This window comes from Coturnix japonica, chromosome 1, assembly GCF_001577835.2.
Source record: "Coturnix japonica isolate 7356 chromosome 1, Coturnix japonica 2.1, whole genome shotgun sequence".
Taxonomy (NCBI): domain Eukaryota; kingdom Metazoa; phylum Chordata; class Aves; order Galliformes; family Phasianidae; genus Coturnix; species Coturnix japonica.
The window spans coordinates 21,031,873-21,053,201 of record NC_029516.1 but is presented as its reverse complement, the minus strand read 5'-3'; the positions used below and the strand labels follow the sequence as shown (position 1 = coordinate 21,053,201).

Here is a 21,329-nt window from a genome sequence, read left to right as displayed (position 1 = left end):
ACCACGCACTATTTTGTTCAATAGCAGTGACAAGGGACAGAAGTAGGATCCTATTGGTATGAGCATTGGCAGCAGAGGGTCCTTTAGCACTTTCAAATGCATCTCTTGTGTTTGTAATCATATGATGTTCTATAAAGACATGCAGCATCTCTTTCCACAAGATATATCAGGAGCTGCTGTGCATGCTAACATTGCCAACAAGTGCATGATTATTTACAGCCTTCATAGAATGGCTTGGGTTGGAAGGGACCTCAAGGATCAACAAGCTCAAACCCCCCTGTCACATGCAGGGCCACCCACCTCCACATTTAATACTAGACCAGGCTGCCCAGGGCTCCATCCAACCTGGTCTTGAACGCCTCCAGGGATGGGGCATCCACAACCTCTCTGGGCAGCCTGTGCCAGCAGCTCAACACTCTCTATCAAAGAACTGATAAAGACTTGTGCTTGCGTACATCACATCTTATATTTCAGTTTAACCAATAGTCTCCAACATTATATCACATAAAAAAGTGAGCACATTATATTTAGAGAAAGACTTGCCTCATGTCTGAGCAAGAAATCTACCAACTGCACTAGAAAATAAAGAGCAATGTTAGGATACACAGCAGGTTTAACATTCTTAATGCCCCTACTACTTATTTGTACTTTGTACTGTATTATGAGACTTTGTGTTTTGTGACTGCTCTGAGCCTTTCTGAAAGTTATTCCTTGATATCATATATGTTAAACAGAACAAGTTATGTCCACACTGATGAAAAGGGCTACTTCCAGTCAAGAAAAGTTTTGCTCAAGTTTAAAGATACAATGATGGGATTCTTAAACAACGTAAAGTAGACTCAGTTGTTCAGCTACAATTGTGTCTGATTTTCCTAAAGATAAAAAGAATTGAGAGAATCCTAAGTACATTTCATTGCTGAACACGAACTTATTTCTGTTAATTTCATTTTCCTAATTAAGATAACACTAAGCCTTTCTTTACCGCAGAATAAATAATGTTTCTATGGTATTTTTACAAGAACAAGTGAAACAAAATGGATATAATTTTATATTGTTTCCACCTGCAAAACTGTGGCCTCGTGATTTCAAAGCAAGTTTTACTGTTTCTTTGCAGGAAAATACGTGTGTGGGACAGATGTTTGGAAAATGTTTGCAAACCTGAGTGCAAAGCCCTTCCAGGGCTCAGTCAGGGAAGTGCTACAGAATTAAGGAATCCTTTCTTCTCAGAAGCACGGGGATATTTTTTTCCTGTCTTGGTAACGTTTTTTAAATAGAGTGCATAAATTTTCTTAGGCAATGACTGAGAGCATATTTTGCACAAGGAGGTTCTGGTTTCAGAAGTAATAATTACCTCTTAGAGAGTCACTTACACCAGAACAGTTTTGAACAGTTTTGCCCTTCTTCTCTAACACTGTTGGTTGTTCTTGTAATACAACATAAAATATGCGCTGTGAAAACATCTTAGTTAAGTTTTAGCCCAGAACAGGAAAACTAAAGATGATTCTCAATAATAAAAAAGAAAAAAATATATATATAAAAATCCAACTTGAAGGTGTTTTGACTAGTAGCTACATTAATGGTCACGATTTGCCAACTCGAAAGTACTTTTCATCTTGAAATTGCTTTCCAAACACTCAGGTACTGCTGTTTACTTAAAGACTTCTGTTAAGAGGAGGGAGGGAAAGAATGTATCGGGAATTCCTTTTTATGAAGGCTCACGAGCATGTGAATGGCAAAGATCGTAAGGTTTCCTTTTAACTATTGTTTCAGTCTTAAGCAGCAATATTTACATTAACAAAGGAATCATGTAAATACTTGCATATTCTTCCTAATTACATCAATGCATTATGAAACCATGACTTGATTTCATACTTAGCTAATTATGATGTAATTTTTAAATCAACTCTATAATCATCTTTCTAAAGTCTGTTAGCCATCCACTTTGTATTTATTTTATACTTACCTTATACTTTCCTGTGCTGGCAAACAGTCTCTTTGATACGCTTTGGTTCCAAACTGGAACACAGCTGTATGGAAATGGTAACTGATGTAAACCCAGTGCTTACTCAGCTTCTTTGTACTGGGAGTCTGATTTGGTTAAACTTTGATTCTTCTGTAATTCTTGCAAAATCAAATACTAAGATCAATGGCTTTAGCCATAGAAGAATTTATTCAACAAATTGCTTGGTCTATTTGTGGCATCCCTTGGTTCCTCTGTCATTAAAAGCAACAAAACAGCCCACAAAAGAGACAATCACCAGCAACTGATTAATCGGAAAGTGAACAAAAATACTTCCTATTTACTTTTCAGCCCGTCTCTACTATTCAAATCTTGTACAAAGTGTAAAAAAAATGTCAGCAAAGCTACTGATAGCTATCAGACCTGAGAAATGTTTTGCTTTTTCAACTAACCCTTCTTGGAATGCTAGGTTTACACATGACCCATTCAATCAAAATGGTTTGGGTAGCACACACTGGCAATAAGTTGTTCAGCTTCCTTCCTCTTAGCCTTATTACAGCAATGCAGCGCAATGTCACCCTCTTAGTTTCACCTTTCAAGCAACTTTCTCCCAGCCCACAGAACAGCGATCAGGTGTGTTCTGAGCAAGCTGTGCAGTTCAGCAGACCAGGGCTGAGGAGCAGAGTTGTGACTCTGTGTGGGGCAGGACACAAAGGACTCACCCATCTTCATGCCAGCTGCAATGGAGACATTCTGTGTGGCCTTCTTCACTGTACTTATTCTGGCTGGTTTCATTTAATTAACTGTAAAAGTGCTTAAACTTAATTTTCAGCTCTGTTTTAAAAAGTCAGTGCTTAAAAGTTGTTACGCACTTAAGGGTACTTCCTTTCCAACGTAACTTCTGTGCCACATTGGTAGCTATAATCTTGCTCTGCTGTAATCATGATACTGTAGACAGACTCATGAAATAATATGAACTGTTGGATAAGTTCAGAAGAAGTATAGTTTTTTTTCTGGCATTGGCTGCCCAGAGAAGCTGCAGATGCCCCATCCCTGGAGGTGCTCAAGGCCAGGACAGATGCAGCCCAGTGGGGATGGGGTGGCAGCCTTGCCCATGGCAGGGATAGGTGGAACTAGATGGTATTTGAGGTCCCTTCCAACCCAAGGCATTTTATGATTCTATGCTTATTATATCTTCGAGACAAGCAATGCAAGGTCTTAGTAATAGATTAGGCTCAGGGCTAGTGCTTTTATCATAATTCTCCATGGCACAGTGTACAAACAAAGTACTATACAGCACAGCAAACTGCAAAAGCCCAAAACAGCCTTTAACAAGATCTCATACTTGAAGTACATCAAAAAAGGGGTTTCAGCAGGATGCCAGAAAGATGTCTACCACCACAGAATCATGTGAACAAAATCACGCAACAAAATAAATTATATCAAAATAGAAAATAACACAAATATCTTCAGAACCAGGAGTACTTCACCGTGTTTCTGCTCTTCATACCCAGAGATGAAAGTCTGTGTTGTTACAGCCTATTCTGAGCATTCTTTTGATTATCACTGATCATTATTCTGCTTTCAGCAGTAGCCAATGAGTCTGAGCAATCAAACTGGCTGTAAAATCCATAGATCTGTATATAACCAGAATAACTGCTTCAAGAAGTGTGTGCAGACAGCCAGTAACAGTGAGAAGGAAGAAAGAAGGAATTAGCTGATCTATCTCTTCCCTAACATGTTCTTTATTTATTTATTTTATTCTACAAAAGACTTTGGCCTTTGGCTGTTTTCTGTTACCCACGTGTCAAGTAACCTTCTGTGCTATCGAAATAAATAACTAAATAGAACCATGTGTCTCAGTGTCCACACTGTACCAAAAGACAGCAGTAAAGAACATGGATGAGATACAAAGGATAATCTCTGGACTCATAACCAAGTAGCTACAGATCCTACCTAAAGATTTGGGTTAACTGGAGTGGAGACAATGGTCTGATGAGCTGCCTGTTCCCCTCCTCTGCTGACATCTCCTCTCATCTGTCCTCTCCTGCTGGTTGCCTTGTACTAGCACCAGGGACCATAGGACCTCTGCAAGGGTCAATTCAACACTCTTTTTTTGTTAAACCACCCCTACTGCACACTACTTTTCTCATGTAAGGATCAAAGGATTTAATGAGCACCACCACAAGGTAGGAAGAGCTGGAGCAGAAGGTGAAGTCAGGGGAAAGGGCAACTAGTAAGTTCTTCACCTTTCCATGGCAGAGAATTCCTGGACTGGATGATCTGTCCGTGGAACTGGAGATCTAACAGTATCTTGCTTGAGGTTCAACATCCAGCTATGACAGCTTTTTACACAATGATAAAATACAACAAACTATCAAACAAGAGCTAAAATGGGCTATATATACATAGAATATACATATAAAGGAGCTGCAAACCCTCTGGCCAGAGAAGCATACGCTGCCTGTGCAGTCCAGTTCATTTGCTTCCTTTTACATAAAGACAAAAGATTAAATCAATCAAGCAATAATGAAACGTAAAACCAAAAAGGGAGTCTCCCCTAATACTTGTCTCCTGTTAACATCAGCTTTTTTGCCTTCCAAGAATGTGCAGAATCTTCTCTACTGGGCTGTGTTTTCTGTGAGCCAGGATCAGAGCGCTGGGCCAAAGCAGGATGAAGACGTGAAAACTTGTCTCCGGAGTGTTCTGTGGAACAAAATTACAACATCATCGAGGCTTGCAGTGGTCTATGAATGGGAAAAGGGGTAAGAGCCTGTTTTTGTTTTATTTTTCCCATGCTGGAATTGATTTCAAATTCAATTGTTGTATCACATCTTCCAAAGTGCAAAGCAGTAGTGAAATTTATTTCTCCTATTTTCTTGACTTTGTTCCTCTGTGCCAGTATTCCTCATTCTCTGTTCATAATGGGACCACACACAGGACTGAAGACACATGCAAATCCAATTGCAGTCTGGATTGAATTCAGGGTGAAGCCAAGAATCCTGAAGGGCTGCAGCTCAGTGGGCCCTCTCCAATACAGTTTAATTGAGTTTCTTATTCTTGAATATTTACAGTGCTATTAATGCTCATTCAGCATTTGAAGTTAATGTGAACTTTTGGCCCTTGGTGCAGTTTCTAGCATGGAAATTGAAGCGTTTACCATAAACAACAAAAATAACATATAGGTCTGCACTGTGAGGATGACAGATGTGATTGCAAGGACTTGCTGATCAGCCCAGTTAGAAATGATCTGTTTGAGCTTATTTTTCATATGAACTCATTCATCATTAAAATGGTTTCTAGGATGTTATGCTTTGAACTTTGTATCTTGCTTTAAAAAACAGCAAAAATGAATAGGTTTTTAAACATATCTTCTCCTTGGCAATCTCTATATGGTGAAATTATTGGCGCAAAATGTTTTTTATTACATCAAGTCCTGATCTTACAATCACGTTTATCTAGACTTAATTTTCCTTAGAGTTGCAGGATGAGTCACGTTAGATCTCTGATTAAAGTTAAGCACACATAAAAAGGATATCTGGCCTTAAATTCCTTCCATCTTTCCACACCTCGTATTTTCTCCTTGCTTAGCTCTTGGCAGTTGCGTGTCCAGGTCACTACCTAGACCACTGAAAACATTCTTCATTGGTCACTAGCTTTCACCACTGCACAAAAAGAGATTAATGTAAAATGAAAGCTGCAAGAATAGGAGCTGGATTGCTTAAAACCACAGCAAGATGACAAATGGTGCCTGCATGGTATATTGGCTAAATCCTTTCAAATCCTAGTCTCTTGCAATTTTTATCAAGTCTTATTTTCCTCTTGCCTTTTCTGTGCCAGTGTTTCATTCAGCACTTACTGTCTGTTCCAGGTGATGTGGATGAGCTGGGATGCTGGCTGCAGGCATGGGAGATCACTTGTGATAGTTATGTCTGGTTGGTTGTTACAGAAATGATCCCTACAGGACTTTGCTTCATGCAGAGCTGGACTGCAGCTGACTTCTTTCTGCAGGGAGCATCCATGTGTGCAGTCTGGTGTGAGTGGAAGGAGCAGGAAGAGGTGATCCAGACAGAGAGCAGCTACAGGTTCAGCAGTTCTGAATAGAAAAAGAATCCTTAAATCGTTTGGCATGTCAGAAAAAGGGGATTTGTGGCTTTCTGTGAAGAAGTCTGAAATATATACACATACCTGAGGATACAAATAATTATATGAATCTGATCCTATAGAGAATTGTATTCTGTGGCTGTTTGGATGCTGTGTACTGAAGGCCTACCTCTTTATTAGTTAATGCAAGTCCCTGTCAGTCTCCATTTTCAAAAGTCCCAGTTTAATTCCCAGAGTGTTGAAATGTGACCGAATAAGTCAGTAGTAATAGGCCGAGAGATGTGATGAAATCCTGATTAGAAGATGACAAATCCTGTTCATTGCACGCTAGCTGTGATTGAGGGAAGTATTTACAGCTCAGGAAAATTTCATAACATGTTCTTGTGATGAAAAGAAACCACAAAACATAGGGAAAAAGCCAGCTCCCTTCTTGGAACATCTGGGAAAATCAGAGGAACAGAATGCAGATCCCCAGGAGTACACAGAGAGATCTGCTTGCCCTCTGCTGACCTCCCTTCCTCTACGTATTTGCAGCATCAGTCTTGGTGCAACAAATGAGAAAAACCTGCTGGCTTGTCCTGAAAACCTGGAGCCTTTCAGTGATTTCGGAGTTGCAGGATGGATGAAGTGCCTCTGAGATGCTGGAGAAAACGTGGGCTTAAAGCCTCCAGTTATTAACTGAACAGGGGGAAATGAGGTCAGGCTGGAGGGAGCACACAGTTACCTGCCGGGCTGCTGAGGGAGCAGGGGGATGAGACACAATTACTTTGTTCTCATGCAGGACTGTTGCAAGGGACTGTAGGCTCCATGCCATTAAGCAGCCTTTAATCTTTATCAAGCTATTTTTGTCAAGTCTTCTAGCAGTAGCATGGTAAACTCTTGACAAATCCCCTCACTACAAAGCTGGGAGAAGCTGACAACTGTGCAAATGCCACCCACACAGCTGAGGGTTGAGCATGCCACAGGGCAAACTCTTACAAGAGTAAAGCAAACAGTAAAACAACTCTGCCATGCTTCTCCTCCACAGATGGGGTCCCGTGGTTCCCAGACTGCCTTCAGTGTCTCTACAGAGCTCCTCTGAATGTACCAGCTCCCCTGGGGCTTGTCCACTGTATGGCATGGATGCAGCCACTGGCCTAGTTTGCTGGCTTATCAGAGGCACTGCAGCACAGGCTGGCAGCAGCGGGGCCAGAGGTGGGAGCTGGTGTGCTGGGAGGAGGGAGGACAAGCAGTGGGTTTCTGCAGAGCCAAATGGCATCTTCTGGATGAATGGAAAGCATCTACCACTGGAGGGTACCAGCAGGTTTTGTACTTATTTCCTGCCCAGGATAACTAAAAACCTTGTAATTTAGACAAGGACAGCTCCAGACAGAACGCTAAAATGCAATGCCTGTGCCAGCTGAGGTTCTGCGTGAGCTACTGAATCACTTCATGGCATTTTTTATATGTGAAAATTGATGGTTTTAGCTTGGAAGGAAAGAGGATATGAAAGATGAATAAATAGCAGCACTTCAAACAAATCCATGCTCTGCTCTGCTCTTCATTGCTGTATATAGACCAGCAGCTAATGCTGCTGCTGTTACTTTGTGCAGATTGGCCCAGGGATATCACAATTTAGCATCTGCTATTTCTTATACATGAAACACTGTAGGAAGAACTCTTCAAAAATAACCAAGGATGGAGGATAACACAGATGATGACGTGCACACAGATATTTTTAGCTAAAGGAACTCGATTGTTTGAGAAGTTTAGGTCTGTAAAGACAGCAGAGTTCTTCAACTGTTCCCATCTGTCTCGTCCCTGTCCCATGTCAGCAGGGGGAAGTAGTAACTAAGACCTTCTGTGGCTTAGATACAAAACGCTCTCACTGGATTATTTTTGCCTGCCCTCCTTTCTTCCCCTCCTTTATTTATACTCTGCTAGAAGCTAGTGTATCTACTATGGAAAAGTACTGACGACTTCTTCGCCAGTGACACATCCAAGCAAACCTGCTTCCTTTTACAACATTTTTGGTTAATTTGGAGTCAAATACTGCAGGTGCCGCTCAGATTTCTACCGCCTTCGAGATATTTTTTGTCTGTTTTCAATTAGCCCGACTGCTGTAACAGCAGTTTTCTAAAAGCTGCAGTGCTGGTGTCTTGGAGGCACGCAGTGAGCAGGACACCTCTTGTTCCCCACCCGCTCCAGGGCTGCGTCTCCAGCCCTGAGCCTGCCCCGAGCTGAGCTCGCTTAGCCCCACCCTCTAAGCAGTCCAGCCTTTATTTATATGAAGTCTGTGGTCCAACTGGCTTCAGATGGTGTGTGTATGTGCGTGTGCCTGCCTCAGAGTGTGTGAGACGAGCTGGGATCATGAGCCAGGCTCCAACCAAGTGGTTTTAATCAGCAGCCCATTAGAGGGGACTGGAAAACTTCTAACGGGATGGGAGCTGAGTAAGTAAGCGTAACTTTGAACTCACGATCTGGACAAAACAAATGCAAGAGAAAATCTTTGTAGTCTGTCAGTTTTTAGATAATTGATTGCTCTTAGAGTGAGGTCTGTGCATAGTGACAGGAAAGAGGCAATTTAAAGGGACCGGACTGAAAGGAACTATAAAAACAAAGTGGGAACTGAGAACGCAAGAGAGGAAAAAAAAACAGCAAACGATTGTTCAAGAGGTTGGTACACTCTCTTACTCTTTTTGGCTGTGGACAGAGCGTGTTAAGCTTTAACCTCTTGCGTTCTCAGATGCTGTCTGGCTGAGCAGTTCCTGCTGCGAGGCTGGGGCTGCGGATCCCCTCTGCCCACCTGCCTGCCACCAGGTCTGTCCTCCCGATGCAAGGAGGTCGGCACGGCTCCAGGCAGAGCACCCCATGCTCTATGGCATGCTGCTGTCTGCTGCTCCTCACTTTTCTTCTTTCCCACAGGTTGTTCCCGCAGCCCCATGGGAGGGCGGTTCACAGGACCCTGCTCTTCTGGATGTGGTGACTTCTTGCCAGGCACCAAGAAAGCACTCAGCAGCGGGAATTGGGAAAACCCTCTGTAGCTTTGGATAAAGCCCACTTTGGCATTTTTACCCTGTCAGGACATGGCTACTGCATCTGCAATGTGGCCAAGGGTGGAGTGAGGACAGCACGTTGGCCATGGTTTGCGGGCACAGCCCCAGGTGCCGCAGGCTTTGTCGCCCTCGCCCCTTCCTCCTGGCCCTGTTGGTGGCTGTCTGCCTTTTCTGCCAGACCCTGACTCCCCTCATGACCAACAGCTTCCTTTCAGCAGTTGTTAACGGCATCTCACCAAACAAACAGAGTAAAACACGGCAAGGAAGGTACAAGGAGATCTCAGCCAGAGACACACACTGCTTCTTCCCCATCAGTGATTCACACACATTGAAAAAGGTAAGTCAGCTGGCGGAGAGTGCTGAGCAATATTTAATACAGTGAAGGATGAGGAGTCTGACAGGATCATCTGAGTCCAGCTAAAATTAACCTGGGCTTGGAAGTCTGAGCTCTGTGTACAAACAAATGTGTGATATGACAGCAACATATGTGCAAGCACGTCTCCAGTACCAGCTCCTTGGTGCAGAGTTGCTATCCTGAATCCTGATGCTTTGACTGAAGCACAGCATTTACTCTGTGGCTCCAGGGAGATTCCAGTTTGCTGCACAGGCCATACTTTATTTTGGCTTTAGGAATCGGGTCAGAGGCTTTCTAGTATGTGCACATAAATCATGAGCCAGTGAGGTTTCATGAAAGGGACTGAGGCTACTAGCAGCAAAGCAGCAGTTGCCTCATGCTAAAGTTATCTGCCAGTCAGTTTTGAATTTGATTGCAGTTATGCTGGAAAGTTGCATTTAACTGATTTTTATTTTCGTTTTTATTTTTAAAGTGTTTGTCACATTTTCAAATCACACTATTTACTTTGGAATCATCCCACAAATCCTCCTCTGTCCTTAGGTTACCTGGCCTCATGTTTAACTTGCACAGAGTTCCTAGGATGGGTGTTAAAACCTAACAAATGCAGATGCTGTTACTTTAGTTGGAAAATGTGGTTTGTTAAATGTTCCAGACCAAGGCAGTTATTTTTACTCTGGAATCTGTGATGAGCATTAGCACAAATGGTTCAGGTTTTCTTCAGTCCTACAGAGTGTTGCTAATCGTGCAGCAGAGACCTCCCTGTAACATTATCATTACTGCTGGTATTTTATGTACAACTGTATCAGGACTATAAACATAAATCTGTGACATCCCAAATTACAGACGGCTGCCACATAAAGAAGTTAAAGTTTCTAAGAATACAGAAAGATTGAGAAGGCTGGTAGGGTTCACAGTCTGAAAGGTCAGCAAGATTCAGTTTAGGAGAACATCTTCTGCAACAATGAAAAGCAGATCTATGGAATAACTTCGGCATTTATTCTTTAAACCTTAAGTCTTAAAAAATGGATTGTTTTCATGTAAATGTCAGAGATTTTTTTTTTCTTTTGAGTAGCAGAAATCTACTCTCGATTGCATCTGTCATAATTTCATGTTAATGACCCTTTAGTACTCCAGGTGCCAAGATGTGTATTTATTCAGTGTGACATGTAGTACAAACACTTACAGGGAAGTAAGCACATATGACAGTGTGAGTTTCATCATAATGCTGCTTTTGACACAGTTCATTCCTCGTCACTTGTGTTGTGGCAAAGAGAATCTCTAAACTCTGTAAGAACTGGCAGATAAGTGATGAAACTTTGGTTGTATGTTTTTTTGGCTGAAACTATCTGCAACGCCTACTTTCCCAATTGGTCTGTGGAAAATGCAGATTGACTTGAACTAGGTTTGCTGGCTGTTTGAAGTGAGAAGAAAGCTTATGTTCACGCAGCGCGCTGTGCTTACTGCCCTCCTGCATGCCTGGTTGGATGTCACTCTCACAAATGCTGAACCTGGAGCACAGATTTAAACACATATGTTAGCCCTTATAGGTATGTTTTCCAAGCCTGTGCTACTCTAAAACATTCCTCATCACATTCCGAAGACCACCCATTGCTGGCTCCCTGTTTGTCTTGAAAGTTTCCTCTAGAGCATTATGAACAAAATGCCTTGCACATGTTGGGATGTTACTCTGGGTTGCTCTCTGTTTTCAGAGAATACGCTATTAGTTGTGTGGGCTGAATAATAATCTCAGGGAACAGAAAAGACAAACATCTCCAAAAATCTCTTCCACTTTGTTTTGACAGCGTGTCCTTGAACTGTGTATTTTCGCCAACTGCTTATTCAAATAGCCAAAATGTTATCTTACTTGATTTTACTGGATACCCAGCTCACTTCTAGGACAGATGTAATGGCTGAAGCTTCTCAGTGTTTAATTTTACAGTCATGTGGCCACCCGCAGTAGCTAGTGGGAAACAAGTTTTCATTACAGCCCTGGTTTAAATACTCATCTGTAAATCGGGAGAAATACTCTAAAATATAGTCCAAAAATTATTCACATATTCAGTTAATCAGTCACGCTTGTATTCTTGCTCTGTGACTGGCCCAAACTAACTCATTGAAAGGAATCTTTTGTGCAGTCATACAGTAACTTAAAGGGAACAGCGAAACATGTTTTATTAAATAGATTTTCATTTTTCATTTTCATTTGCTAGTTTGGTCTGTAAATACATCTTTACCTACATGCAAGGTACTGTGGGATGGAGCCATTACCATTAGGTATATAGTGCAAGCCTTTTTTAAATAGCAAAAACGTAGATTTCATTCACAGTTTGGAAAACCCGATTGAGTTGATAGTAATTCTCACAGGAGAAGTGTTTTTTAAAAGCTGTCAGAGAGCTGATCTCATAGCCTTGTTTTCTCATGAACAGCGATCAACATCTGCTAGTACAAAATTAAATGCTAATATCTGCAGCATGAGAAACAGAATTATTGTGGTGACCCTTGAGCAGTAAATGTGTGACAAGAAGTAAGAACATCCAACTGCAAGCCATCCTTAGCTTCAGCCAGGGACTCTTACTTCCTACATCAGGACATATTTACCAGCGATGAGGAGAACTGGCGCTGGAGTATCTAAACTTCTAACAGCAAAAAAAGGAGCCAAGAAAAGCCTAGAGTGTAGGTTTGTGTAGTGCAGTACCATATCAGAAATACCTTTGGTAGCAAACATGTAAAATTCATTACACTCAAGTGTTTTAGCTCTGCTTCTTAGCTACTTCTGAGAAGAGCTAATTAGCTGGTCACAGCTGCATTTCCACTCTTTGAATTAAGACAACCTAAGACAACTTTGGTGTCTCTGCACTGCAGCATGTTTTGCCTGGTTAGACATAATACCTCTGCTATTACAAGGAAGCAGTGAAGCAGCATTGTTCAAGTCCTCGGCACATTTTCAGCACACCAGTTCTCTAACCACAGCCAATGTAATGGTGGGGTGTAATTTATTGAGTGTGGCATGAAGGCTAATGGCAGACTGATGTGAACATATTTCTGAGGTACTTCGTTGGGGATAGAGAATATAAGCATCACACTTTAGTAATAATGAAGTCTATAGGAAGATTTTGTTGAACATCTTGAACCCAGGCTATCAGGCTAGGTACCTAAAAGGTACTATCAGGAATGAAGAACAGGTAAATTTTTATTGTAGCTTTGGATGTCCAGAGTGGAACATTCTTCTTCCCTTGAGTGGTGCTTTATCTAGTCAGAGTCAGGACTTTCTAGTTAAGGTAAATAAAAGCTTAGATCTCCAGGCTTTAGTGCAGACATTTGAAAATAAATTTGATGAATTTCATCCTTTAAAGGTGTAAGATTATCTTTTTCTCTTGATATTCTGTATGGAATACGCTTCAGTCAGCGTCATCAGTAGAGAAGGGGTTAGGTGAGCAATGTTGGGGTAAGATGCACAGGGAAAGAAGGCATTGATTGAGGTAGGTGAGGGAGGCAGAGGAAGTGCAAGCATCCTTAGAGGGCAGATTGAACTTGCATTGGAGAGGAGAAATGGAAGCATATACAGAAGTAGAAAGAAAAGAAGACAGAGCTGATAGGGACTTTTGAAATGTAAATATGAAGAAGAAATTAAGCTGTGTGATAGAATGAGTGGAGGTGATTTTTGCTATTATGCAGAAGTTGGATGTCTTGAGAGCTCTGGATAGAAAATATTTCATTACACATAATAAGTTTTTATATATTTTAGAAATAAATTTTATCTTTGAAAGGACATCAATTTTTTAGAATGCAGTAAGCAAAGAAGAACCCTTTCAAAAAGAAACTTACAAAAAGAACTCTTTACAAAAGGAAAAATGAAGTGGAAAACTTCGCAGGTATGAACCTCAGTTAGCAGAAAGTATTTGATGGATGGTACAGAATCAGCAAGTGGTTTTCTTGGAGTGATACCACATTGCACACTAAGAAAGCAGAGCGTTTTTCCCTCCCTTTTCAGTGTGACATTGCAAGACGCACTGAGGAAATGGCTATTTTTTTACTGTCCAGATAGCTAGAGATATTTTGGTGATAAAGGGCAAAGCTATTGTGGTAGCAGTCAGGAAGGAGGGGCAGGGTGGAGTCTTTACAGGAAGAGAACTTTGAGAAGGATGCATCAGCAGCAAGTGGAGGGAGGGAAGTGGAGGGAATCTCGTTCATATGCTTCAATGGAGTTCTGTCCTTAAAGTCATCTGTTTTGCTGTGTTGGTAGGATTTGGCTCATCATTTGTTCCCAGCACAAAACAGTTGATGCTGCAATCCACATGCAATCATAAGCAAAGGCATTCTTAAAAATGAGTTCCATACTTCTAGCCCGGAGTGTTGTGATGACTATGCAAATAACTCTAGTTTTTCTCCTGGGTTTCTGAAGTCATCGGACACCAGCTATCATAGTGCCAATAATTTAGTCGCTTGTTCTGTATTTTCTCAGCAAACAATTGGAGAACAACATTCCAACCATTTTATTTTACAACCCAGTCCTTTCTGATTAGGAAATCTAATGGAATAATAAAGGCAACGCATTTAAATGTCCTCCAGACAGGAAATTAACTTCTTTGGGAATTCTTGATAAAGGGGTTATATACACTTCAAATACAACAGTAGTATGAACAGGCTTACTGTTTCTATAAGCTTTCATTTAAGCATGAAAAAGAATTTAAAAGTCACATTTGGAATTAATAAAGGTCTGCACAGTTTTGTAAATGAACCACTTAGGGCATTAGAACCACATGCTAAGTTACTATCATTCTTATTAATGATAGCTAATATTAGCATGATTGTGCCTCCGGAGTACAACTAATGGAAATTTATGGAAATATAGTTGTGCCAGGCAGTATTTAGCAGTGAAGGTGCCTTTGCTAGCTAAGGAGAAATTTGAGCTCTACCTGTAAATATATACTAATAATGCTGGTGTTTTTAATGGAAGACTGGTTCTCTTTCATAGTTTTTCTTCTATATTCGCTTTTTTGTGTCAAGGGCCTTCAGTCTGCATAGTGGCTCATGTATATGTTCTGCAGAATCATAGAACCATAGAATGGTTTGGGTTGGAAAGGACTTTTACATCTAGTCCCAGCGCCCCTGCTGTGGGGTAGGGACACCTCCCACTGGATTGGGTTGCTCAAAGCCCCATCCATCCTGGCCTTGAATGCTTCCAGGGAGGGGACAATGCATGTAGAAAGCAGTGGAGTAAGAGTAAGTTGCAGCCAAAATGTTTGAAGCTGTTGGACAAGGCCCTCGCAGCCTTGGCAAGCTTGTTGTAAGAAAGCCTGCCCATCACTGACACAGGGACTAACACCATCATAACTGGGTAGCTGAGATGTTCACTGTTTTTGACTTTTTTTCCTGAGAGAAGCTCAGGCAGACATGAGTTGAACCCTTATATTATAAAAAATTTTGTTTCTGCAGTTGAAGTGATGGCCAATTAAATTATATGGCAAAATTTCAGACTGTATATTTGCTTCCTTGCCAGGCAGAGACAATGCATCAACATTTATGGAATTATGCAATCTTCTTGGAATCTGGAAAAAAAAAAAAAAAAAAAGCCAAGAAACTGCTTTTCTTCCCTCAATTTGAAATATCTTTGCTATTTTCTTCTTGGCCAAAACAACAGTAATTACATATTGTAGGACTCAATTACTGACCAAATTCTGGATTTTTAGAACAAATCAGGAATTCTGTAAAATACAGGAATGACTCAGAGACTAATAAAACTTATTCTATCTTTTTACATTTGTAACCTAGAAGTGAATAAACTTGTTTAAAGTAACGTGTCAAAACATTTTCTCTTCAACAGAGAACTTCATAGTGATGTGAAACTCGGAGGTAGACAAAACTAAGAAGTACAGCTCAGATAGTAGATGTCTGTTTTCAGTCCAAGAAGGACAGTTAAGTAACTCTTGAATATTTGCTTTATGTAAATTCAACTGTTGATCCAGCTTGTTAAGACCTCAGAGGAATCTGCATTTATATGGAGAGGTTTAAAAAGATATATATTGAAAAAATCAGAGTAAACTTTATGGAGTTCAGTTTGCTTTCTTTCTTTTTTTTTTTTTTTTTTTAAGTTATTCTGTGAACTGGAAGCAAAACTAAAACATTAATTTTCATGAATTTTTATATACTCCAGAGTCCATCATGTTTCCTTAGACAAGTTGTGAAGGCTGCGGATCATCTGTGTAACAGTCAATTGCACTAAAATGACATCAGTCTCTTAGCTAAGTTCAATGGTTTGTAAGCTGTTGTAACAGCAGCTACATCATGTCAAAGTTGACATACATTTTGTCCTATATCATATAGCAAATCTCTGCTTTGCTGTAAAGCATCATTAATTCTAGTGAAGACAGCCACATTATTCTCTTGGTAAGGTGAGGAGCTTAGAAATTAATCACCAGTCTTTTTCACATAGGTGCATTGACTCTGTTGTAAACTGAAATTGATAACACATAAGTTACAACACTTTCAGTTTGAAATTTCAAACTGAAGAAGAGAAAATAAAATGGTTCGAGCATTAAAGCATTTGCCATTTAACACCTAAATATTCAAAATGTTGTCCTTTTCTTCTAAGCCTGATATGCAATGAAGTAATATGAATAGTAATAATCAGGACCGCAAAATGTCAAAATATGGGAATAGCTTATTTTCCTCTTTTGCACTCTGCTTATTTTATGCCAACTGCATTTTTATGATTGAGAAAGATCATACAAAAACCAGCAGACTCCTCAAGTGCAGAAACATGACTGCTACTTCTATAGTATTGGAAATGTAACTAGATCAGCATGGCTAGCGGTGTACGATATTTTATGTACAGCTTTGGAACACAATATGGAATCATTTGCTACAAACATGAAGTTGGCCAAAATATTTTGAATTCTGTGACTCTAATGAGGAGCTGAAAAACAAAGAAAGAACATTTTCCCTACATTGCGCTAGTTTGGGAAGAAAACAGAAAGAATACAGTGAATCTTTTAACCTGGACTGCAAATAGCTCTGAAAGGAAAGGAGAGGGCAGAGGAAATAAATCTGGCAACGCTATACATGGATCTCAGGCAAGTACCGTAAAAGGCAGTGAGCTACTTCAAATTGTTTAGCAGTGGTGGGTTAGACATCAGGTGATGGTTTTAACTTTAGGGCTCCAAGTTGTCTCAGTGTCACAAAGATCCCGTCATCTCTTTCAGAAAGCCAGAAGCTAGAAGAGGTGAATCTCTTGGCCAATGTCTGAGGCACGGGAGGGCTTGTCTCCAGCCAGGCCTTCCTGTGCCTCACAGGCTTGTGAGAGGCAGATTCAGATACCCACAGCCTGAGGCACTGTCTGGCCTGTCTGTTCCCATGGGATGAGTGAGAGTGACAAAACGAGGCTGCCATGGACTGAGGCCTTCATCCCCAGGGAACGCAGGGCTCACAGGGCCTTTAATCATCGTTTGTCCTTCCCCAAACTCATAGTTGGGGAGGTGGAGAGAGGGACTTCATTGCTGGAAAGCAGAGGAATACTAAGGAAGGTTTTGCACCTGCTAAACAAGAGAAAACATCAGCGGGAAGGAGCTGCTCACACAGAGAGCATCACATGGCACCAAGGCCCAGAACCACAGGTGTGGGATGTGAGGCGACGGCCATAGTGGCACAGAGCCTGGGGACTGTTGCTTATGGGGGAGAAGAAAATTGTCATGGGGTGCTCACAAGAAAAGCTATTACCATTTGTTTTAAGCAGATATGTTTTCATAGCAGCTTTTATTAGCTGCATGAAAAAAGAATGCGCTAACAGAGAGTGAAGGGAGGTGCACATAGAGTACATTAAAGCCTGAGATGGGACTCATTCCAGAAAGCAAACAGTCTCAGCTGCATGGGGAGGGGTGTCAGTGGGGCAAGCTGCAAACACAAGCCAGACACAAATGTGTCCTGGGTTGCAGCTCCTCAGTGCTCCTCGCATGTCCTTGGTTCACCCTGTAGTGCTGGCCTTTGCTGCACACATGGGATGGAAAAGTGAATTTGTCTGCAAAATAAAGCTGGAGGTGTCTCTCTTCACAGATTTTCTTCCATGTTGCAAGTGAAATGGAAAGTGGGAAACATCTGGTCACGCATCGTGTGATGTTATGCAGCAGTAATGCTGTGGAGAAGGCAACCCGGGGTGGGGGGAGGGGGGGTGGGGCAGGGACAAGGGCTGGGTTTAGGAACAGGAAGGGAGAGAAGAGGAAGTGGAGGGGAGCTGCTGCCAGCAGCTTCTAGAGTTACCCGAGGGACAGAAAGGAGATAAAAGGAGAGCGATAATGGGTGAAGGAGTGCGTAAGAAGTGAAGCATGTCAAGGTGGGGAAACTGCAGTGTGCTAACTGCAGGACTAACACATTTTAAATATACTGCAAGGACAGGAGAGGACATTTGACAGGGTTACGTAACATAATTCCTGTGACTTCAGTATGTGCTATTTGTGCTTCTTCCAACTAACATGTGAGCATCGTTTGTTTGAGTATCTCAATGACTGACGTAGTTTGGGGTTGCACATTTAGACATTATTATGTACAAGATTCTGACAGCATTGTATCTAGTTATATTTCAGGGTCCTCTAATCAATTACACCAATCTTTTCCACAGCGGATGTCAGAGCTGGCATACAGACAGATGTAGCATTAGAGGCTCAGGGCTTTAAAATAGTTTGTAGCCCTCTCTGCCAAGGAGAAGCTTTAAATGAATCCACCCCTCTTCTGATGGAACCCAGGATGTCATTGGCTTTCTGGGCTGCAAGGCTACAGTGCTGGCTCATGTTAAGTTTTTCATCAACCAGGACCCCTAAGTCCTTCTCAGCAGGGCTGCTCTCAAGGACTTACTTCTCTCAGTTTGCATACATGTCTGAGATTACCTCGACCCGAGTGCAAAACCTTCCTGTACTTCACCCTTGAAAGTAATTGCTCACAAATGTATATACTGACAAAAAGCACTGATGTGAGTAAAGACTGTGTGAAATTTCTCTCTGGTAAGAGAAGGATTATGAAAGTTTGGTAAAAGCACAGCTGCATATTATTTGCCATTTACAGGACTGTGTTTAGCCAGTGTATCAAAATCCATAAACTTATTTGCCGTAACTTGAGTCAGCACTGCACTGCATGCTGTTCCCTGGTTTCAGCTCAGGTGGAGTTAACTGCACAATGTTTGGTTGGTGTTGAGTGACAGTTGTATTCCTGGCCTGAGGGGCAGAGGTGCCGCCATGATGACATGAGGCACAAGGTGGCTGCAGTGCAAGCTGGGCCGGGCTCCATGCAGCCTGTAGGACATGCCTGCTAGCTGGTGAACATACTGCTGAGTGACTTTAACACTAGGTCTCAGGCACATAAACAACTGGACACATCTTGAATGCTTTTGTTTATATTAAAACATGTTTCTTTTTACAGCGTGGTCTTTGTGCAAAAATGGTGATGCCTTGTTTGTGTAACACTTCCTACGTCCAGAGATAAGCTTACTAAAATCAGAATTCATGGAATAACTTTATTTTTGCAGCAGATACTTTTGATGACTACTTGGTTAAAATTCATGAACTTGCCAAGAGCTAACAACATCCTGAATCCTTAAATGTTGGTATGTTTCAATCCTAAGGACAAATACTTTTCCCCAAAGAAAATCTCATTTGTTAATGGTGTTTTTACTGCAAAAGAATGACTAGAGTATTCCAGATATTAGTGACCTGTTTTCCACATGGAGCATCCTGTTTATATGCCTTATGCAAGGCAGAAATCTCTCATTATACCAGAAATACTTCCTAGATTGTCACTGTAATTTGCTACTGTATTTTTGTGAAAAACAACTACGTATTATGCCCCTGAAAGATCGTGTCTTAGAACCAGTGTTTTTGCATTGTTTGCTGTAGATTGAAGACACCGTTCTCCAGTACTTTGGAAGCCGTACGAGAAGAGCGATTCTGTACGCACCTCCTGCCCACAGCAAAACTGAGCGTCAGCTCTATCAGCACATCCTGGAGAAGCATGGATATGCAGTCACAGTCCTTGAAAACGGGCGACTGGTGGAAGATCTGAGGCATGAGGGCCCTTATCACAGTAAGAATAACTTGACTCAGTTAATGAGTTCACTGCTAAATGTTAGCTATTGTTCTGTTTTCCCACAGTGGTAAAGCTTATATGCTCTTGATGTGAGTAAGACCAAGTTCTAACCCTTCTGTGCAGATAATTTTTCACAATTTGATGATTCTTCTATTAGAAACACTACAAAAAAATGCAAGTGATTCATCATAGTCTTGGGAACCAGGTTAGGTCATTTCAGTACCTGGTGAGCTCTCATACCAACTCTACCAATAACTGAATGTGTTTCACTAGAGGATTTTATGATACACAACTAGTATCTGCAACATTTCCCTCTTTGTCATTTTCTCTTTTAAAGGAAAATTGCATGCATAAAGGTATTATTTTTCCTGAGGAAATATTTTGCTAGTTTTGTAATGTATGCAGTAAGCTTGTTAAAGAACATGATACACAATTTCATTTTACACTTGCAGTAGAAACTGAAGGAAATTACTGTTAGTTATTTCCCAGTTCCTGTAGAAATCTGATCTGTTGTTGAAGGGCTACTGCAGAAGCTTCATGTCTTGCACAAAGAACTACAGCTTTGTGATGTAGAATTACAATGCGCCTGATAGAAGAGCTTTGGTTACAGGTTTTGTATGCTGACCACGGTTAAGTGATCTTGGACACTTTAGAGATACGAACTCAAACTGTGATCTCAATTTGGTATTCTGGAAGTCCAATTTGAAATGGGAAGGCTTTGAAAAACACACACAGGCCACTATTCTGTTAGTAGTAAAATAGAATCATAGAATAATCCAAGTTGGAAGGGACCCATAAGGATCATGGAGTCCAACCTCTAAAATAATGTAGTTGGTTGTTTCTCATGCTAAAGAGAGTGCCATTTGTATCATTCAGATCTGCAATAAATTCCTGGGGCTACCAGAGAGCTCAGTTTTGCTTTGTGCTTTAACTGATCTGAATAGTTTAATAGATGAAAAACATAATTATTCAGCGTGTTTGAGGCTGCTCAAGATTCCACCATAAATTTCAACTGTCTCCAAGAAACTTTCTTGAAAATGAGATACATATTCTTTTCTTGGCAGGCTGCATTGGGTACTAATAAATTGTCTGTGCCTTGCTCTCTTTTAATGCAATTGCTTTTCACAATCACCTTTCATCTACTCCTTGCCTTGTGTACTTTCCATCTTAGAGTGACAAGATACAGTGTGCCTACAGTCTTTTCTAGTGTCAGATAGGCTGCGGAGGCAAGGCAGCATCCCTGGGGACCATCTGTATTTCACCATCTGTGTGAAATATTTTGATTTCAAATGGCTGAAGAAGTGGGCATGCCAAGTTCAGTTAGGCCTTGGAAAAAATAGCTGTACTAGATTTTGCTACAGTGATCAAATCAGGCTCAGGTTCTGCAGTACGGGTTTTTACCCGTACTCTGCAGAAATGAACTTAACTGTGGATATTTATGTTTTACAATCTATCTAGCACCGATAGTTCCTGCAGAATTTTTCCAGTATTTAAAAAACAGACAAACACAATTTTAGTTCTTTTCCAGAAACACCTTGCAGATTCCAGCAGAATTTAGATGCACTGAAAAAAGGTCATTTTTTTTTCAGGTTAAGGTAAATTAATCACTAATTCCATTTTATGACAGCAGAATCTTGCCTTTAAGTTTTCCATTTGTTATGTAAGTACCTAGCTTTAAAGTTACATTTTAAAAGCAAAAGTAAGTAAAAAAAACTTGTCTGCATACCAAAACAATGATCTTGTTTTAGAACAAAACAAGTTGAAGTTATTTTTCTTTGCCAGCAAATGATGAGTTTTACTGTTCTGG

At 40.9% G+C, this 21,329-nt stretch overlaps 1 protein-coding gene across 5 annotated transcripts in view; it reads left to right on the top strand.

Moving 5' to 3' along the window:
* The first annotated feature begins 8,337 nt into the window (after nt 1-8,337).
* LOC107308970 (cadherin-like and PC-esterase domain-containing protein 1) overlaps nt 8,338-21,329 on the top strand; it is a 71,733-nt gene continuing 58,741 nt past the window's right edge. For 3 of the 5 annotated variants that reach the window (XM_015853332.2, XM_015853335.2, XM_015853341.2), the window contains exons 1-3: nt 8,338-8,494; nt 8,969-9,436; nt 19,333-19,519. In XM_015853332.2, the coding sequence (XP_015708818.1) occupies nt 9,185-9,436; nt 19,333-19,519 (439 nt within the window). In that variant the 5' untranslated portion in view covers nt 8,338-8,494; nt 8,969-9,184. Of the gene's footprint in view, nt 8,499-8,968; nt 9,437-19,332; nt 19,520-21,329 lie in introns of all 5 variants that reach the window. The other 2 variants (XM_015853307.2, XM_015853315.2) reach the window with 2 other exon arrangements.